The sequence below is a fragment of the Malania oleifera genome, chromosome 7 (genome assembly GCF_029873635.1).
Source record: "Malania oleifera isolate guangnan ecotype guangnan chromosome 7, ASM2987363v1, whole genome shotgun sequence".
NCBI classification, from domain to species: Eukaryota; Viridiplantae; Streptophyta; class Magnoliopsida; order Santalales; family Ximeniaceae; genus Malania; species Malania oleifera.
Genome location: NC_080423.1, coordinates 535,755 through 552,385, shown reverse-complemented (window position 1 = coordinate 552,385; position 16,631 = coordinate 535,755). Strand labels below are relative to the sequence as shown.

The 16,631-nt window shown below is 36.1% G+C and overlaps 1 protein-coding gene across 3 annotated transcripts in view; it reads right to left on the bottom strand.

Moving 5' to 3' along the window:
• The window catches only part of LOC131160379 (phototropin-2), a 192,871-nt gene that overhangs the window by 131,900 nt on the left and 44,340 nt on the right, over positions 1–16,631 (bottom strand). For all 3 annotated transcript variants that reach the window (XM_058116010.1, XM_058116011.1, XM_058116012.1), the window contains 5 exons: positions 7,922–8,138; positions 7,022–7,092; positions 5,728–5,834; positions 5,439–5,488; positions 5,187–5,291 (listed from right to left, as the gene is read on the bottom strand). In XM_058116010.1, coding sequence (XP_057971993.1) covers positions 5,187–5,291; positions 5,439–5,488; positions 5,728–5,834; positions 7,022–7,092; positions 7,922–8,138 — 550 coding nt within the window. The remainder of the gene's footprint in view (positions 1–5,186; positions 5,292–5,438; positions 5,489–5,727; positions 5,835–7,021; positions 7,093–7,921; positions 8,139–16,631) is intronic.

Genomic DNA, 16,631 nt, shown 5'->3' with positions numbered 1-16,631 from the left:
GATCCAACATTACATCGCACACGCATTTCTAGGAATGATATTTTCTTTGAAAATCAACATTTCTTTCCTGTGTCCTCTGACTTCTCTGTACCCTCCTCTCCTACTATGATTCTCCCCTCCTTTGAGAAGTAGTTCTAAGATCCTCATCCAGTTGGTTCTCGTTTTAAACTAGGTCTTGTGTATAGGCGCCCCCGCCCAAGTCTCTTCCAATAGCTCATCCGATATCTAATCCTACCACACTCCAGATTCAGTCAGTTGCAGCACCTCCAGAGCCTTTGGTACATCGCTCATCTCGAGTGTCTGTACCCCCGGACAGGTATGGGTTTCCCTCTTCAAGTTTGGGGAACTCTGTTTCAGCTTTTACTGCTACATTGTCCAATTTAGATATTCCCACTTCCTACTCACACGCTGCCAAGCATGATTGTTGGCGACAAGCTATCCAGGAAGAAATTGCCACTCTAAAGGCCAATCACACCTGGGACATTGAGCCATGTCCTCCCACCATTGTTCCTCTGGGATGTAAATGGGTTTACTCAGTCAAGGTCTGATATGATGGAAATCTAGATCGTTACAAAGCTCGCCTCGTTGCACTTGGGAATAATTAGGAATATGGTGTCAATTATGAAGAGACCTTTGATCCTATGGCTAAGATGACTACTATTCGTACAATTCTGGCTATTGCTGCTTCTAGTGAGTGGCCACTACATCAGATAGATGTCAAGAATGCATTTCTTCACGGGGATCTTAAAGAGTGTATTTATATGAAGCCACCCCCGGGCTTGTTTCCCTCTCTGACTTCACATGTGTGTAAGCTTCGTCGTTCTCTTTATACTCTCAAACAAGCTTCGAGAGCCTGGATTGATAAACTCCACACCACTTTATTACAATTTTCATTCAAGCAAAGCAAGTATGACACTTCATTGTTTCTTCGGAAATCCAACATGGGTATTGTTGTTCTTTTGGTTTATGTTGATGATATTGTGATCACTGGTTCCGATTCTGCTTTACTTGCTCAGCTCAAGACTCATCTCTCAGAGTCCTTTCATATGAAAGATCTAGGGTCTCTCACATATTTTCTTAGTCTTGAAGTGAATCATAGTCCCTCTGGTATTTCACTCAATCAACATAAGTATGCTATTGACTTGTTGGCCACAGCTGGCCTTCAGAAGGGTACTTCTGTTGATACTCCTATGGAATTAAATGTCAAGCTTCGCAAAGAGGAGGGTGATTTACTTGTTGATCCCAGTTTATTCCGAAAGTTGGTGGGTAGTCTTGTCTATCTCGCCATTACTAGACTAGACATTTCTTTTGCTATGCAGCAAGTCAGCCAATTTCTTCAGACTCCTCGTCATCTTCATTTGGCTGCTGTCCGTAGGATCATACGCTATGTTCAGGGCACTTCTGCCGGTGGTTTATTCTTTCCTTCAGGCAATTCTACTCACCTTGCTGCTTATAGTGATGCTGATTGGACTGGTTGTGCAGATACACATTGCTCCATCACAAGTTGGTGAGTGTTCTTAGGTGATGCATTGATCTCTTGGAAGGGTAAGAAGCAAGACAGAGTTTCTTAGTCATCAACGAAATCCGAATACCGGGCAATGTCTCTTTCTTGTTCTAAAATTATTTGGCTTCGAGGCTTGCTTGCTGAGCTAGATTTTTCTAAGACCAATCCTACACCTCTACGTGCCGATAATACGAGTGCTATCCAGATCACGGCCAATCCTGTTTATCATGAGCACACGAAGCATATTGAAGTCAATTGTCACTCTATCCGTAAAGCATTTGAAGCTCGTGTTATCACTCTTCCACACATTTCCACTAAATTACAAATTGCGGATATCTTCACCAAGGCTCTCATTCGTCATAGACATTGCTTCCCAAGTAGCAAATTGATGCTTGTTGATCAACCCGCATCAATATCAACAAGCATCAATTTGAGGGGGGCTGTCAACGGAACAGCAAACAGCAAAGAAAAAAAAATTTCTTTCCTTACTTCAGCCCACATTTATTTCCTTATATTTCAATTCATTATTTTGTACAATTAGAATATATTTAGTTTACATGTATAGGGCTTGACATTTTATAGTTTACTTGTATAGGGCTAGAATCATACTAGACCCTATTTACTTTCCATGTATAGCATTCTTGTAAACTCTATATATAATATACAGAACTCAAGGCCAATCCATTCGGCCATTCACAAAATATTTGACATGGTATCAAAGCTCTGGTTACGAGGAGGTCCTGAGTTCTAATATTGTTACCGGCATTTATTCTGTGGTGTTATTTATCATTTGTTTGTCTTCCACAAGCTGTCGGGCTGCACGTGTGGGGGAGTGTTAAAGCTTGATATGCCTTGTTGGCCCACAACCTAATAGCTTAAGCTTTTAGGTAAAGTGGTAATCTAACATGGTATCAGAGCTCTGGTTACCAGGAGGTCCTGTGTTCTAATCTTGTCACCCGCTTTTATTCTATGGTGTCATTTATCATTTGTTTATCTCTCCACGTGCTATCGGGCTGCACGCGCGGGGGAGTGTTAAAGCTTGATATACATTGTTGGCCCACAACCTAAAAGCTTAAGCTTTTAGGTAAAGTAGTAATCTAATATGCCAATCATGATAAATATCATAAAAGCCCACCCCCTTAAAAATCCCTTCTCCTACACACAAAAGAGAAGCCAAATAATATATCTTTTTCCGAACCAGTACCTAAACTAACTTCTTCCCTAGAAAAATGCGTGCATTACGCTCTACCCACAATCCCCAAAAAAACTCAAAAAAAAAACACATTTCCAAAGTGCTGCCCTTTCCTTTTTCCTACCAGATACAGAAAAATTCACCGCTAAAAAATCTTCCACTGTCTTAGAACTCGCCCAACATTTGCCTAAAATACCAAATAGCTCATTCCAAACACTCCAAGCATAGTCACAATGAATGAACAGATGCAATAATGACTCTGGACCATTAAAAATAGCCTTCAAAGGTCTCCAAACCTGCAGTAAGTTATTGGTATTAATTCTATCAAAGCGCAACCAACCAAATAAAATCCTTAATTTTAAAGGGGAATCTAGCCTTCCAGATGGAACTATAGAGCGGAAAATAAATATTTGACCTATTCAAAAAATTATAAAAACATTACATGAATAAACCCCTGAAGGATCCAGAGACCAAGACCACCTATCCTCCTCTAAAGAAAAACGACAGTTATTCAACAAGACTAGCAAAGAGGATAACTCTCCCATCTCCCTATTGTTTAACGATCTGCAAAAGTGGAAATCCCAAGAAGACAAAGGACCACTAAATCAACAACAAAAGAAGAAGAGGACTCATCCTTCCCTAATTTTAGGCAAAAAAGGCATGGAAAAGAGGTGGAGAAAATTACATTCTCCAACCAAGGATCTTTCTGAAACCGAATATTACTACCTCTACCCATCAGAAGTTTAATATGGGGTAGTTAGGATTATTTCAAGGATGCAAAATTTTGATAGGTTTTATAGGGAGTGTGGGTAAAGGGATCTTCCTATGGATAATGCATCATTCTCTTGGTCAATGGATAGAGAGAGGGCAGTTGTGAGTCATCCAAATAATTTTTTGTTTGGCAGTGGGTGTGAGGAAGAATTTCCAAAATGCATATCACAATTGTCAATCTTTTTACTCTTTGGTCAGTAATACTTTGAGTGAAGATTACAGAAGGAATGATCTACAAAACGTTAGTCTTCTTAGTGCTGATATGGCCAAATCAATATTCCACTTCTTCAATCCCTTTTTAAGACATTTGAGCTTCTTTATGAACCTAAAGCCTTCCCAAGACTTTCCAAAATCCTCAAACAACAACAACAAACCAAGCCTTAAGTCCCACAACATGGGGTCAGCTACATGAATCCTTTTCTGCCAATTTACACAATCATGGCAATTTCCTCTGACAATTGACTTTTTTGGTCATATTAACACTAAGAAGATTAACATTTCATGGATCATTTGGATAGGAATCAGGAAGAAGGGAGCCTTTTGGATTTTGAGGCGGCTGAACAGGTTTCATTGAAAAATGAGTTTGAGGTGCTCATTTTTACAGAAGTGAGGAGTTGGAGGAAAAATACAGATTTAAATGGGTTAGATAAGATGATTTCAATTCAAATTTTGAGTGGAAGTTGGCATTAATTTAAAATTTTCTTGAAATTATCAATCTCTCTTTCTTAGATTTTTTTTCTTGAACAAAAAAAAAATCATATTATTTCTTGAAGTAACACCTAAAAATGGGTCAGCTTATACAATTGTATGGGATACGAATGCTCTTGCAATTTCATGACAGATCAAAAAAAGTCCAGAGCACTAAAAGATCAATCATAAAACCCAGAGGGAAAATGGATATTTTGACCAAAGGGGGTGGCTTTATACCCAAAACCCTAGCAGTTTGGCTGACATCAAAGATTAACTCCAGACAGAAAAGAAGGCAACGCCAACCACAATAGACTTAACACTTCTCCTCCCTTCCATCACTTCTTTATAGCTCACTGAACTTCCTTAGCATCTGAACGCACTTCTGAGCCATAAAAACCCAAAAATGATCTAAAATAATCTGCAAACTTACACCACTGGTCTCAATTTAATCCCCCAAGAAGAAAGACAGGATAGCTTCTATCTTAAACTCAGGTAGACATCAAGAAAAATACGTCAAGTATTGCATTATCTCCTTGACCCTGTATGAAAATAATCCCACCCTAGATAGACACTAATGGGTGAATCCAATAATTTCAAACTCTACTTTTCCTCAGCACATGAACAAAACCCGCTTCATTGAATTTCTCATACAGCAGATCAAAGGATTTCCCTTCAATCTGGACATTTTTGGGGGAATGACTCCCTCTCATCTCTCCAAAAGGCGAGAATAGCTCAGTAGGGAAGCCATTGATGTTGATTAGTGATAGCGTGACCACATGTGCAAGAGGTGCCTTAATTATTTTCTTTTCCAAGCTATAAGGTTTCAAAGAACGGTCAAGCTCACTTTGAATTATTTAATGGTCTATCACAGCAGGGAAGAATTTTCTGTCTGCATGTTAAAATTCAAAAATTTCTAGGCGAGCAATGTATACCTTGGCTTCCAAATTGAAAATCAACAATGAAAGAGAAGACAAACACATCCCAAATGTGAGATTAGAAAAAGATATTATACGGATAATAGATGTATACCAACTTAGCACTTTGTTGCTCAGTACTCTCTGAGAGTCGATTTCTTAGGGGTTCCACGTGATCACTTCCATCTAGTTGGACACCAATGAAGTACTGAAGTTCGCCCTGCAAAAAATGAAATGGACTCAATTTAGTAATAAGTTAAATCATTAAAAAGAAATAACGTTGCATCAAAATTTTTTATAGAAACATTGCCCAAGATTGAAATAAATTGAGTTTAGCAGCAAGTGAATATAAGGATTTCATAGCCACCCTTTGATCACGCATCGGTTGCAAGTGAAATAAATTCCAGAATTTTTTCCCTGCAAGTCATGAAATTGAGCAGTCATGCATTATGGTATATTAGAAAAGTTTAAATTTTTTATTTTTCCAAAATAAAAAGCAAACTATAATCCTCAAAAAAATTATGAAAGAAAGATCCATCGGGCATCCAATCCAATGCAGTAATATACTAATATTACATTCTCGTAAGCAGCATAATCCAGAATAAAGTTTAAATGCGTTTATCAGCAACATAAAAACACCAAAGACAGAAACTTACCACTCTTGGTGTAATTAATCAGTTGAACTGTGATTTCTCTCTGTTCCCTAATAGCATCTCTTATCTTGGAGACAGTTCCTTGATCAGTTTCAGGACCTTGAAGAAATCTGTAGAATTTAATGATACTTATCAGGGCACAACATTGGTCTTACATATCAAAAAATTCCTTTTAAGAGAAAAGTTTTGAGTTCATGGACATATTAAACTATATAGAATGTTGAATTCAAGACCATTCAGTGTCAACCTGAAATCTTTAAGACTTCAGACTTTAGACTAGACCAATGACATAATAAAAAGGATAAATGGCATGAAGTCTTGCATGCATGCCTTTCAAAGATAGCCCCATCACATATCATGATAAAATCAAGAATAAGCCTGCAACCTATAATCCCCAAGACTTCCAACTTCTAAGCACAAGTCCCATTCATGATGATTAATGGCGCTAAATTATTGAGATTGATCTGCCCTTACCTTCCACATTTAAATTTACCAACAAATGTTCTAAACTTCAATTATAATTTCAGAATGGAGGAAATTTCCCCGACAAATGAACCAAGAAGCTCCCCAAACCCCCAGTGAAAAGATAATATATCCATTGTTAGATTACCACTTCACGAAAAATCTTAGGTTGTTAGGTTGTGGGCCAACAATGTAAATTTAGCCTTAACCAAAACACCTCCCCGCACATGCAACCCAATAGCACGTGGAGAGATAAATACACAAAAAGTAACACCCATTATTTCCTTAACACACAATAAGTAACACCCATTATAGGAAATACAATAGTTTTTAAAAACCACACAATGAACGCAAGCAACAAGACTAGACCCCAAGACCTCCTGGTAACCAGCTCCAATATCATGTTACGTTATCACTTTACCTAAAAGCTTAAGCTATTATGTTTTGGGACAACAATGTATATCAAGCTTTAACATCCACATCCCTCAATATAAAGGAGACATAAATGAATATAACATTCCATATGTAACTTATGGTTGTATGCCTATAAATATTTGTGAATGACTAATTGAGAGGCTTCAAAATACAATGAGATGAAAACACGAAGAGAAGTTGTAAAATAAAACATGAATGATCTAAAAGCAAGAGGTGAGTGGGGAAAAGGATGTCTCTAAGGCACCATGTATTTTACAAGAACTTGGCTCTTACTCGGTTGAAGATAGAATGGATAGAATGGGATTGTGTTCTCCAACCAGCAACTTGGGTCAAGGCACTCTAGCTTATTAATATAAACAATATTTCAGAAAAAAAAAATGCAAAATATAATATATCTTACCGACAGTTCTTCCCCAAAATTTCTTCGCGCGTATACTCCGTCAATTCAAGAAAGCTATCAGATGCAAATATCTGAACATCAAGGACCATATTGAGTTGATTTCCAAAAAAAAAAGTGCACAATATCACAAATTGAATTTGCAAACTAGACATTCCATATTGGTTGTAAAAATACCACTTTACCTAAAAGCTTAAGCTATTAGGTTGTGGGCTAACAATGTATTGCAAGCTTTAGCACTGCCCCGCACATGCAGCCCGACAGCACGTGAAGAGATGGACACTTGATAAATAACCCTCATTACAGGGAATACAATAATTTTTTAAACACCACCACGGCAGGGATTAAGACTAGAACCCAGGACCTTTTGGTACCCAGCTCCAGTACCAAGTTAGAATACCACTTACCTAAATGCTTAAGCTGTTAGGTTGTGGGCCAACAATGCATATCAAACATTAACAGAGGCAAACAAATCAAGCACCATTTGGATGTAGAAACCAACAAGAGCTTGAGAAGAAATTTAAACATATATATATATATATATATATATTTCTTAAATTCATGATGTCCTCACACTGCCAGCCGTAATATTACTTAAGCAACCAGCAGTTCAAGCGCCTTTTGGACGCAGAAACTAACAAGAGCTTAAGAAGAAGTTTAAAAAATATATATTTCTTAAGTTCATGATGCACTCACACTGTCAGCAATAATATTACTTAAGCAACCAGCAGTCCACAGCAAGGAAATACTACATGAGAAAATTTTCATCTCTCTTAAGGTTGCTTAGTTTGAATGTCTGAAATGAACTTTGACGTGCAGGATGATCTTTCTGGTTGTGGTTCACAATAAAACAAATAGACTAACAAATCAACCAAAATATCAGTTTTAAAATATTTTTCTTACAATTGGATTATCAGGAAGTCTAGGATCTGTTATCACAAAATTCTTTTCAATGCGTTCCAGTGTGGTTGCAAGGTCTATCCCTTGACGTATATCTCTTTCTCTTTCAGCATGGTCCCAGCTGTCAGTGTGTTGAATTTCTTTTGTCATCAAAAGCTCTGGTTCAGTACTGAGTTGATGCTCATGCTCCCAAGCAAAGCTTTGAGACCTCCCCTTAAACCTGCAGGAGGAAATCACATTTTTTTGTGCCACTGGAAATTGGGTGAATATGCATTTAAATTGATAAAAAACTAAGAATCACACATCTAGATTTTGAAGAAAGGGAAAGAAAGGCAGAATCCTCGCAACAATGAGAAAGTAAGTGGACATTTTCTGCTGTTTCAGGACATTGCAGCAATTAAAAAAATGGGGAAGTGCTAATTATCCAAGTTTGGAAATCAATGTTCATTTCCAATTCAATTAAAAAAATTATGAAGACTAATCCACAATCAGTACCAAATAAATCTATTGGGAACAAAGTAGGATTATGGTTTTAAATAAGAACTGTAAACTATTGAATCATTAGGTAGATTGGAAGACCTGATCACAATCACGGTCTTAAATTTCCACGAAATTATCAAATTTTCAGTCGAATTTCCGCTTTCCATCACCCTCAAAGTCGAAATGGCAGTCAATTTCCATTTTGTATAATTCCATCGAAATTTCAACGAATCATCTGAAATTTTTCAAAATCTTGAAGTTTTAGTGAAACTTGACGAAATTTTAACCATAGAATAAATTTCCCTAAGAATTCAAATGTGAGATTTAGACCCAAAGTGATATTTCTCCCTTAATTTATCTTATGCTTTTTATTGAAACAAAAGATTATTACAGGGGCTTTTGAAATTACATGAAAAATTAAACTTAAAACATTTTATTTAATCATTCATATCCAAAATTTTCTTTATTTGTATAATAAATAATATTTAATTAATTTATGAATTTCATAAATTAACTTAACATGTTTAATACACATTATATTATGAACATGTTTAAAATACATTATATTGAAAAATATATTTAATACACAAATTATATACAAATACTACACCTCATACACAACAAAGATGTATTTAATTTGTAATATATTAGTTCTAAAAGTTACATTATTATGTCTATTAACCATTTCTAAAGCTTTATGAAAGAATTCCATGCTTAACTACTAATTTCCATCGTTCTTTCACATTGAAATCGAAATAGGCATCAAAATCAAAATTTCCATCAAAATTTCCATACTTTTGGAGCTTCGAAACTTCGGTCAAAATAGAAATTTAAGACCTTGATCACAATGATAGGTCTTTCTGTCTATTTATAATATATGCTAAGTACATAACAATGAACATAAATCCTTATTAACTCACACACCAGCTAGCACTCACTAACATAACAATAACATAGCAATAATGCTAAATGAAAAAGTAACCAGTAAAACTCCCCCTTGGCAGCATAGATATCATATGCTCTCAACTCATTACAAATGGATTTAACACAAGCAAACCCCAAGGCTTTAGTGAATAAATCAATAAGTTTGAATTCAAACTTCACATGAGTGATTGTAATGAGCTTCTACACAATTCTTTCCCAAATAAAGTGACAATTAACTTCAATGCGCTTTGTCCGCTCATGGAAGATTGGGTTGGAGGCAGTATGAATAGCATCTTGATTATCGCACATCAACTTCATTGGCCAAAAATGTGAAAAACCAAGTTCTTCCAACATGTTCTTTAGCCAAACAATTTCACATGTAGTGTGGGTCATGACCTGATACTCTGACTTAGCACTCAATCCAGCCACCATGGTTTGTTTCTTACTCTTCTAGGATACCAAGTTGCCACCAACAAAAATACAGCCTAGTTGTGGGTGGAAGGTGACCCAGCCCAATCTGCATCTATACATTCCTAAGTATAAATGTGACCTTGATCCTAATATAAGAGAACTCTCCCAAGTGCACTTTGAGGCATCTCAAGATATGAATGGCTGCATCCTACTTATTTGTTCTCAAAGAATCAAGGAACCAACTCACAACACTTGATGCAAAAAATATACGTGGTCAAGTAACTATGAGATAGTTCAACTTCCCAACAAGTCTCCAATATCATCCAAGGCCAGAAAATCACCTAAATCTAATAGTAACCTGCTCTTAGGATCCATGGATGTATCAACATGTTTGGACGCTAATAGACAAATCTCATCTAAAAGGACAAAACACTTCCCATATGAGATCTAGATACTTCTATGCCCACGAAGTATTTCAATTGTCCTAAATCCTTGTTTGAAATTTAGTTTGTAGAAATGCTTTAGGTGTTGGATACCTTGACCATCATCACTAGTAATCATGATAGCATCCACAAACACAACAGGAAGAATCCTATCAAATAAGTACAGCAATAAAATAAAAAATGATCTACCATACGCTGTTCAAGACCAAACTCAAAGTTCTATGGCACTAAATTGGACAAGCCATGCTCTAGGAGACTACTTTAGATCAAATAATGATTTCTTAAGATGACACACAAAGCGTAACTTCCTCTGAGCAATAAAGATAAAGACCCCCGAAAGATCACCATATAGGAAGGCATTCCTCAATCCTCACGTCTAACTGATGCACAAGTTGTAGCTAAGGGCATGAACAACTTTGGCAACAAAGGAGTATGTGTTGGAATAATCCAAGTCGTACCCCTGAGTATATCCTTTAGCAACAACATTGGCCTTCAAACAATCCATAGAACTATCAAGACTGACTTTCACAGTATAAACTCAGCAACAACCAACCAAAAATTAATTAGGAGGAAAATACCTGCTCCCAATATCATATCCTACAATACACACATCTCTTCAACCATTGCAGTCCTCCACAAAAAATGGGATAAAGTGTCAAAAAAAATTAATGAAGAGCAAAAAAAGATAGTATTGACAAAAATATTAATAGGAGGGTGAGAAGAAACCATAGCAACGAAATTAGAGATTAGATGTTGTGGATAGGTATGTTTACCTTTCTGAACAGAAAAAGGAAGATCAGCATCCTGGAAAATGGGATCATCAAGGAAACCAAAAGCATAGCAACTTACCTGGAGGGGGTTCTCCTCCTCCGAGTTGATGTTGTGTATACACCTAGAAACTAGGATGATCAAGGTGATGATTCAAACTAAATGAAGATACAAGTGGCTGGGCAGAGATAATAAGCCATAATCCAAAAGGCTACCAGAGGAAGGGACTCATCGCAATCTCAAGCACTCAAGAAATCAAAATAGTATGGTGTAGACACAAAAAGATAACACCAGCAGTAGCAAAAAAAATAAAAATAAAGGACTATAACAGCTATATTCTTTTGACTGTATGAGTATTCCAGAAAAATATATATATATATATAATTTATAGCACGAAGATCCAAGGACTATAAAAGCAGTATCTATTTTGAGTACATGCATAACCCAGAAAAACACATTTTATAGCACAAAGATCCAACTAATCCAACCTGGGGTTACACACCCACATATACGAGGAGTAGAGAGAATAAAGGAGCAATCAAGAAAAAAAACAGAGTAGGAAATCTTTCCACCAAAAACAGATGGTGACATTTTGTTGATCAGAGATCAGAGAGCAGGTAGTGAGCATGGCATCACCCTAAAACTCTTTAGAGACCAAGGTCTTGAATTTCAATTTCGACTAAAATTTTAAAACTCCAAAAGTAGGAAAATTTTGATTTCAATATCAATTTCGATTTCGATTTGAAAAAAAACAATGGAAATTAGTAGTAAAGCATGAAATTCTTTTATAAAACTTTAGAAATGGTTAATAGACATAATAATGTAAGTTTTAGGGCTAATAGATTATAAATTAAATGCATCTATATTGTGTATGAGGTGCAATAATTGTAATATAATATGCATATTAAACATATTTGTAATATAATATATTTACTCTAAACAAATTCCATTAGTATATGTGAAATTCATAAATCAAATAAATATCATTTTATTATACAAACAAAGATAATTTAGACATGAATGGTTAACTAAAACGTTCTTGTACGTTAAACTTTTCATATAATTTCAAAAGCTCTCGTAATAATCATTTGTTTCTATAAAATAAAATAAATAAAGAGAGAAATTTCACTTTGCACCTACATTCACATTTGAATTTCAAGGAGATTTCATTTTATAGTTAAAATTTTGACATGTTTAACTAAAATTCGAGATTTTGATAAATTTTGGATGATTTTTTGATATTTTGATGAAAATTATGTAAGATGGAAATCGATTGTAATTTGATTTCGAGGGTGGTGGAGACCAGAGATTTTGATGGAAATTTTGAAAATTTTGTGGAAATTTAAAACCATGCTAGGGACATTCATCAAGTATGGTAGGAGGAGAAACTTCAAGGATATGTCTACTTACCCACTGCAACTCCATTTTGTTAATGAGTGTGGGCACAACATGACTGGGCATATAGGACTTTGTTATGGAGTGTGGGCACAAGACGAGTGAGCATTTAGGCAGTAAATTGGGTACTAAAGCACTCCTTAACATAATCAATACGAAGTATCCAAATACGCAAATAAAAAATGATATGAAATAAGTCCAACTGATCATTTATTAAATAAAGCCAAGTCATCCTTGAATAGTCATCAACAATAGTGTGCTGATAGGGGTAAAAATTTTGCCTACACCTGCAGAGGAGATTCCTAGGAAGGATCTAGATGCTCAGGAATTACTGGATAAGATGGATTTAAAGCTGTTTGATCTTGGACGACAAAGTGCGTCTTGATGGTGGTAAAAATAAAGTGAAGAAGGATTAGGGGGAGTTAATTTTACGTTCTCAATGAAGTAATGGTGAAAAGGGATTGAAGAGAGATTTAGTATTTAATTTTGTTTAGTTTTTATTAAATTTGTTTTTTCTTTTAAATTTTATTTTGATTTTTTATTTTTATTTTTCATTGGAATCCCATCCCCATTGATACAGTAACTTCACTTTTCTCTATCTAATACATCTTTTTTATCAAAAAAACAAACACTATACATTAGTGCTGTAGAGTTGTTTTCCTTGCTTCACTTTGGGTTCACTCTTTTGGTTTGCATGAAATGTTATTGACAGATCTTCAAAGGGATTGGAGGGGCCCTTAATGTAAATATCTTTTGTTTCTTTAAGGAGGATTTCTTATCCTCTTTGAAGGGTCAAAGAGAATTATAACATTCGAAGAGTTCAGTAAATATGATGGAAATGGTCTGAAAAGGGGTTTTCTTGGTTAATTTTATTACTTTCTTGGTGTGATCTTCTGGTTTTTTGCTTTTTACTTTTCTTTCTTTCTTTCTTTCCTGTTTTTTCTGGCAAACTTTTACCTTCTTTTTTCCCTATCTAATATAATTTCTTTCATTATTAAAAAAAAATGTAAAAATTTAACTTTACGTCAAGCCCAATGTAGGACAAGACAGTTTTTGTCTTAATATTAAGGACTTTAAGATTTAGGAAATAGTTTTGAATAATTAAACAAGAATAATAATACTAATAACATTCATAGCATGTGTACACATACACAACTTGTCCTGACACATACATTTTGTTATCCATCGTTAGGTGCAGATAGTTTTCGACTAGTGATCCCAGAACAGACAGTACCAGTGTACCACACTCCTCTGGCATTCTGTTTCTTATGTTGAGTGGATAATAAAGTTATTTTCATGAAACTATTTCTACTTTATGAATCCAAAAAATGTTTTATGCAAATTATGTGAAATTTCACTTTTAGAAATTATATTTGATGCAGAGCATGATTTTGTGGTTAGAAGCTAGTGAGAGAAACTGATATGCAAATTATGTGAAATTTCACTTCTAGAAGTTAGATTTGATACAGGGCATGATTTTGCGGTTAGAAACTAGTCAAAAAAACTGACAAGAGCTATGCTATTTTCGAAAAATTGTTATTTCTATACAATTTTTTAGAGCAAACAAAGAGTTTTCATTGATAAGAGAACTTACAAAATGCAGAAAAAGACTTCTCCCATCAAATTTCTGGAAAAATCCAGAAAAAAAAAATACACTAATAAAACAAAGACTTGAAATTTTGGATGGACCCATTCATCTCTCTCTCCCCCTTTCTTTCCCACTCGTGATACTATTCCTCTTCCCCTCATGCGTTCATTAGGATAAAGATTGGTTTAGATTAGCATCTAGACAAGGGCAAGGAGAGATCATCTTTGCTTGCGGTCGAGAAGAATGATGTTCGTAACAAATGGGTTAAGTTATCGGAAGAGGTTGTTTCGTGGTTTGTCAAAGGATTGTTGGTTCTTGGTCGGCTGGAGAGGGGTTTTCGGAGTTTTAGCAAGGGTATTACAAACTATTGGCTGTTGAATAGTTGGACGAAGGTGGGAAAGTTCTTGGAGTTTGGGTTAGGTTGGGACAAAGGTGGAAAAGTTCCTGGAGTTAGGGTTGGGTTGTTATCATAGGAAATTTTCTATGTTCATTCCCAGTGGCGCAAAAGGTGAGGGATGGAGAAGATTCGTGAGTATTTTCTGCGACCTGGAAAGGGAGTCACCAAAAGATTTCAGGGTGATGATTGCAAAGGGTCATCCATGCTTCACATAGTGGAGGTAGGTCGTGCTGGAAGGTAATATAGATGGAGGTGAGGGTTGCAATCATCAAGCCCTTTCTGTAGATCGAGTTATAGCAGCCGTTAAGGAGGATAGGTGCTGCAGGTGTGGCAGTGAAGTTCAGATGAACAAGGCTGAGCTTCCAAAGTCAACAACAGTAGTCGTTCATCTACCAGAATCAACCATAGCCAACCATTCATCAAACAGTCAGCAATCTCTGAAGGCTGCAATCTTCGTCAACCAGTCAAAATTGCCTGAGAAGGTACCTAGGGTTCCAATGGACGAATCGTTCATTTCAGAGGCTGCTAGGGCTCCATTTAGGGGGGAGGAAGCAAAGAGATATGGGCCAGGAGGTATGATTCTTGTCTTGAACCTGGCCCAACTAATTGATAAGAAGGGTATTTCTTTTTTATATAAACTAGGCCATTTACTTGAACAAGCCCAAGACTTAGGTTTATTCAAGTTGGGCTTTAATGAGGAGTCTAGGGCAGGTCTTCATTCCTTGGGTTCTATTCAAAAGGTAAATGGAGAAGGTCAGGATGCTGGACGGGGAAATGGGGAATCAGACAAGTCAGAGTCGGATTTAAAGAACAGGAAGGACCAGATTTCAGACATTAGAGCTCAAGAAACAAGCAATAGGAAGGAGGAGGTTAAACTTCACGTTCAAAGTTCATCACTTCAAACTTCAAGTTGTGCTAATCAAACTCTGGATTATACCTAGATTATTAATAGTTCGGAGCTAGAATTAGAAATGTAACAAGGCTAGAAGAGTATTCCAAAAATGGGGAGGTAAGATGTAAAAATCCAAGACCAATTATGGGGAATATTGATGATATCTTGAGTCTGAATTTTGATAAATTTGAGGGTAGTAAGGTGTATCCTCGCCGAAAGTTAGCTCTTATGGGCGCCGAGATGAGGAAGGTGTCTGATGAGAAGAAAGAAAATTCAGATGTGATAGGGACAAAGCGTTTAAGGAGAAACTCTAGAGGAGAACTTAGCATAGTGGAAGACTCTCTTACAAACAAGGAGGTCAGGTGCAGCAATAGGGAAAGGAAAGAAAAGGAGGTTAAGAAATGGGAGGATATTTTGGATTCAGGAAGATATGAAAAAATTACAGTGAATTTGACTGGGGTAGGGGGTTATTGTTGGATGATATTCAGAAACAATATGGGTATGCTTATGATTATCGCAACAAAGTGGGGGATTTATCTTATGTTCATCCAGTCAGATTGGAAAGTTTGGAGGGAGTGTCTGCTTTTGAAAATGATGGTTAAGTCAACAATCCACAGCATCAGGATGGAATATTGCCCAATCTTGTGGAGAAAATTCCCAAGGAGGATTTAGAAGCTCAAGATTTTTGGATAAGTTGGATTTAAGGTCGAGTGATATTGAAAATCATCTCCCTAGGCTCATTTTTGTCTCCATATCCATATCCTCTATGTATCCTCTCATAACTTTTATTATCCCTCCCAACGTGTCCATTCAGATCTCCTCCTATAAATATTTTCTCAGTCCCAAGTATGTCTTGTATAATACTATCCATATCTTCCCAAAATTGTCTCTTAAGATTTTACGCTAAGCCTACTTGAGGAGCATAAGCACTAATTATATTTATTATCTCTTGGCCTAATACCATCTTGATTTTTATATCTCTTACTCTGCTTACATCAACAACGTTATCTTTTAAGTTTTTGTCTACAATAATTCCTACTCCATTCTTATGCTTTTCGTTTCCAGGTGAACACAAGAATTAGAATAGGTCAAAAACTCAAAAAAGATTTACAAGAATATACTCCAGAATGATCCAAAGCCCAAGAGTTCAATAACAATAACTAGGATGAAAGTTCCAACACTTATCTATTGTTAAGAGGTCTTCTAAAATGAAAATTCCGAGGAACCAAAGGGCAACCTGATTCAACCACAAAGAGAGAAATTATACTATCTTGCCCTGAGCTCAAATGAAAAAGACGTGGGAAAGATATGGCTAGAATATCATTCCCCAACCACAGATTTTTCAAAAATCAAATCCGAGAACCCACCCCTACCGCAAATTTAATGTGAGGCATAAACAAGGGATAAATTTGAGA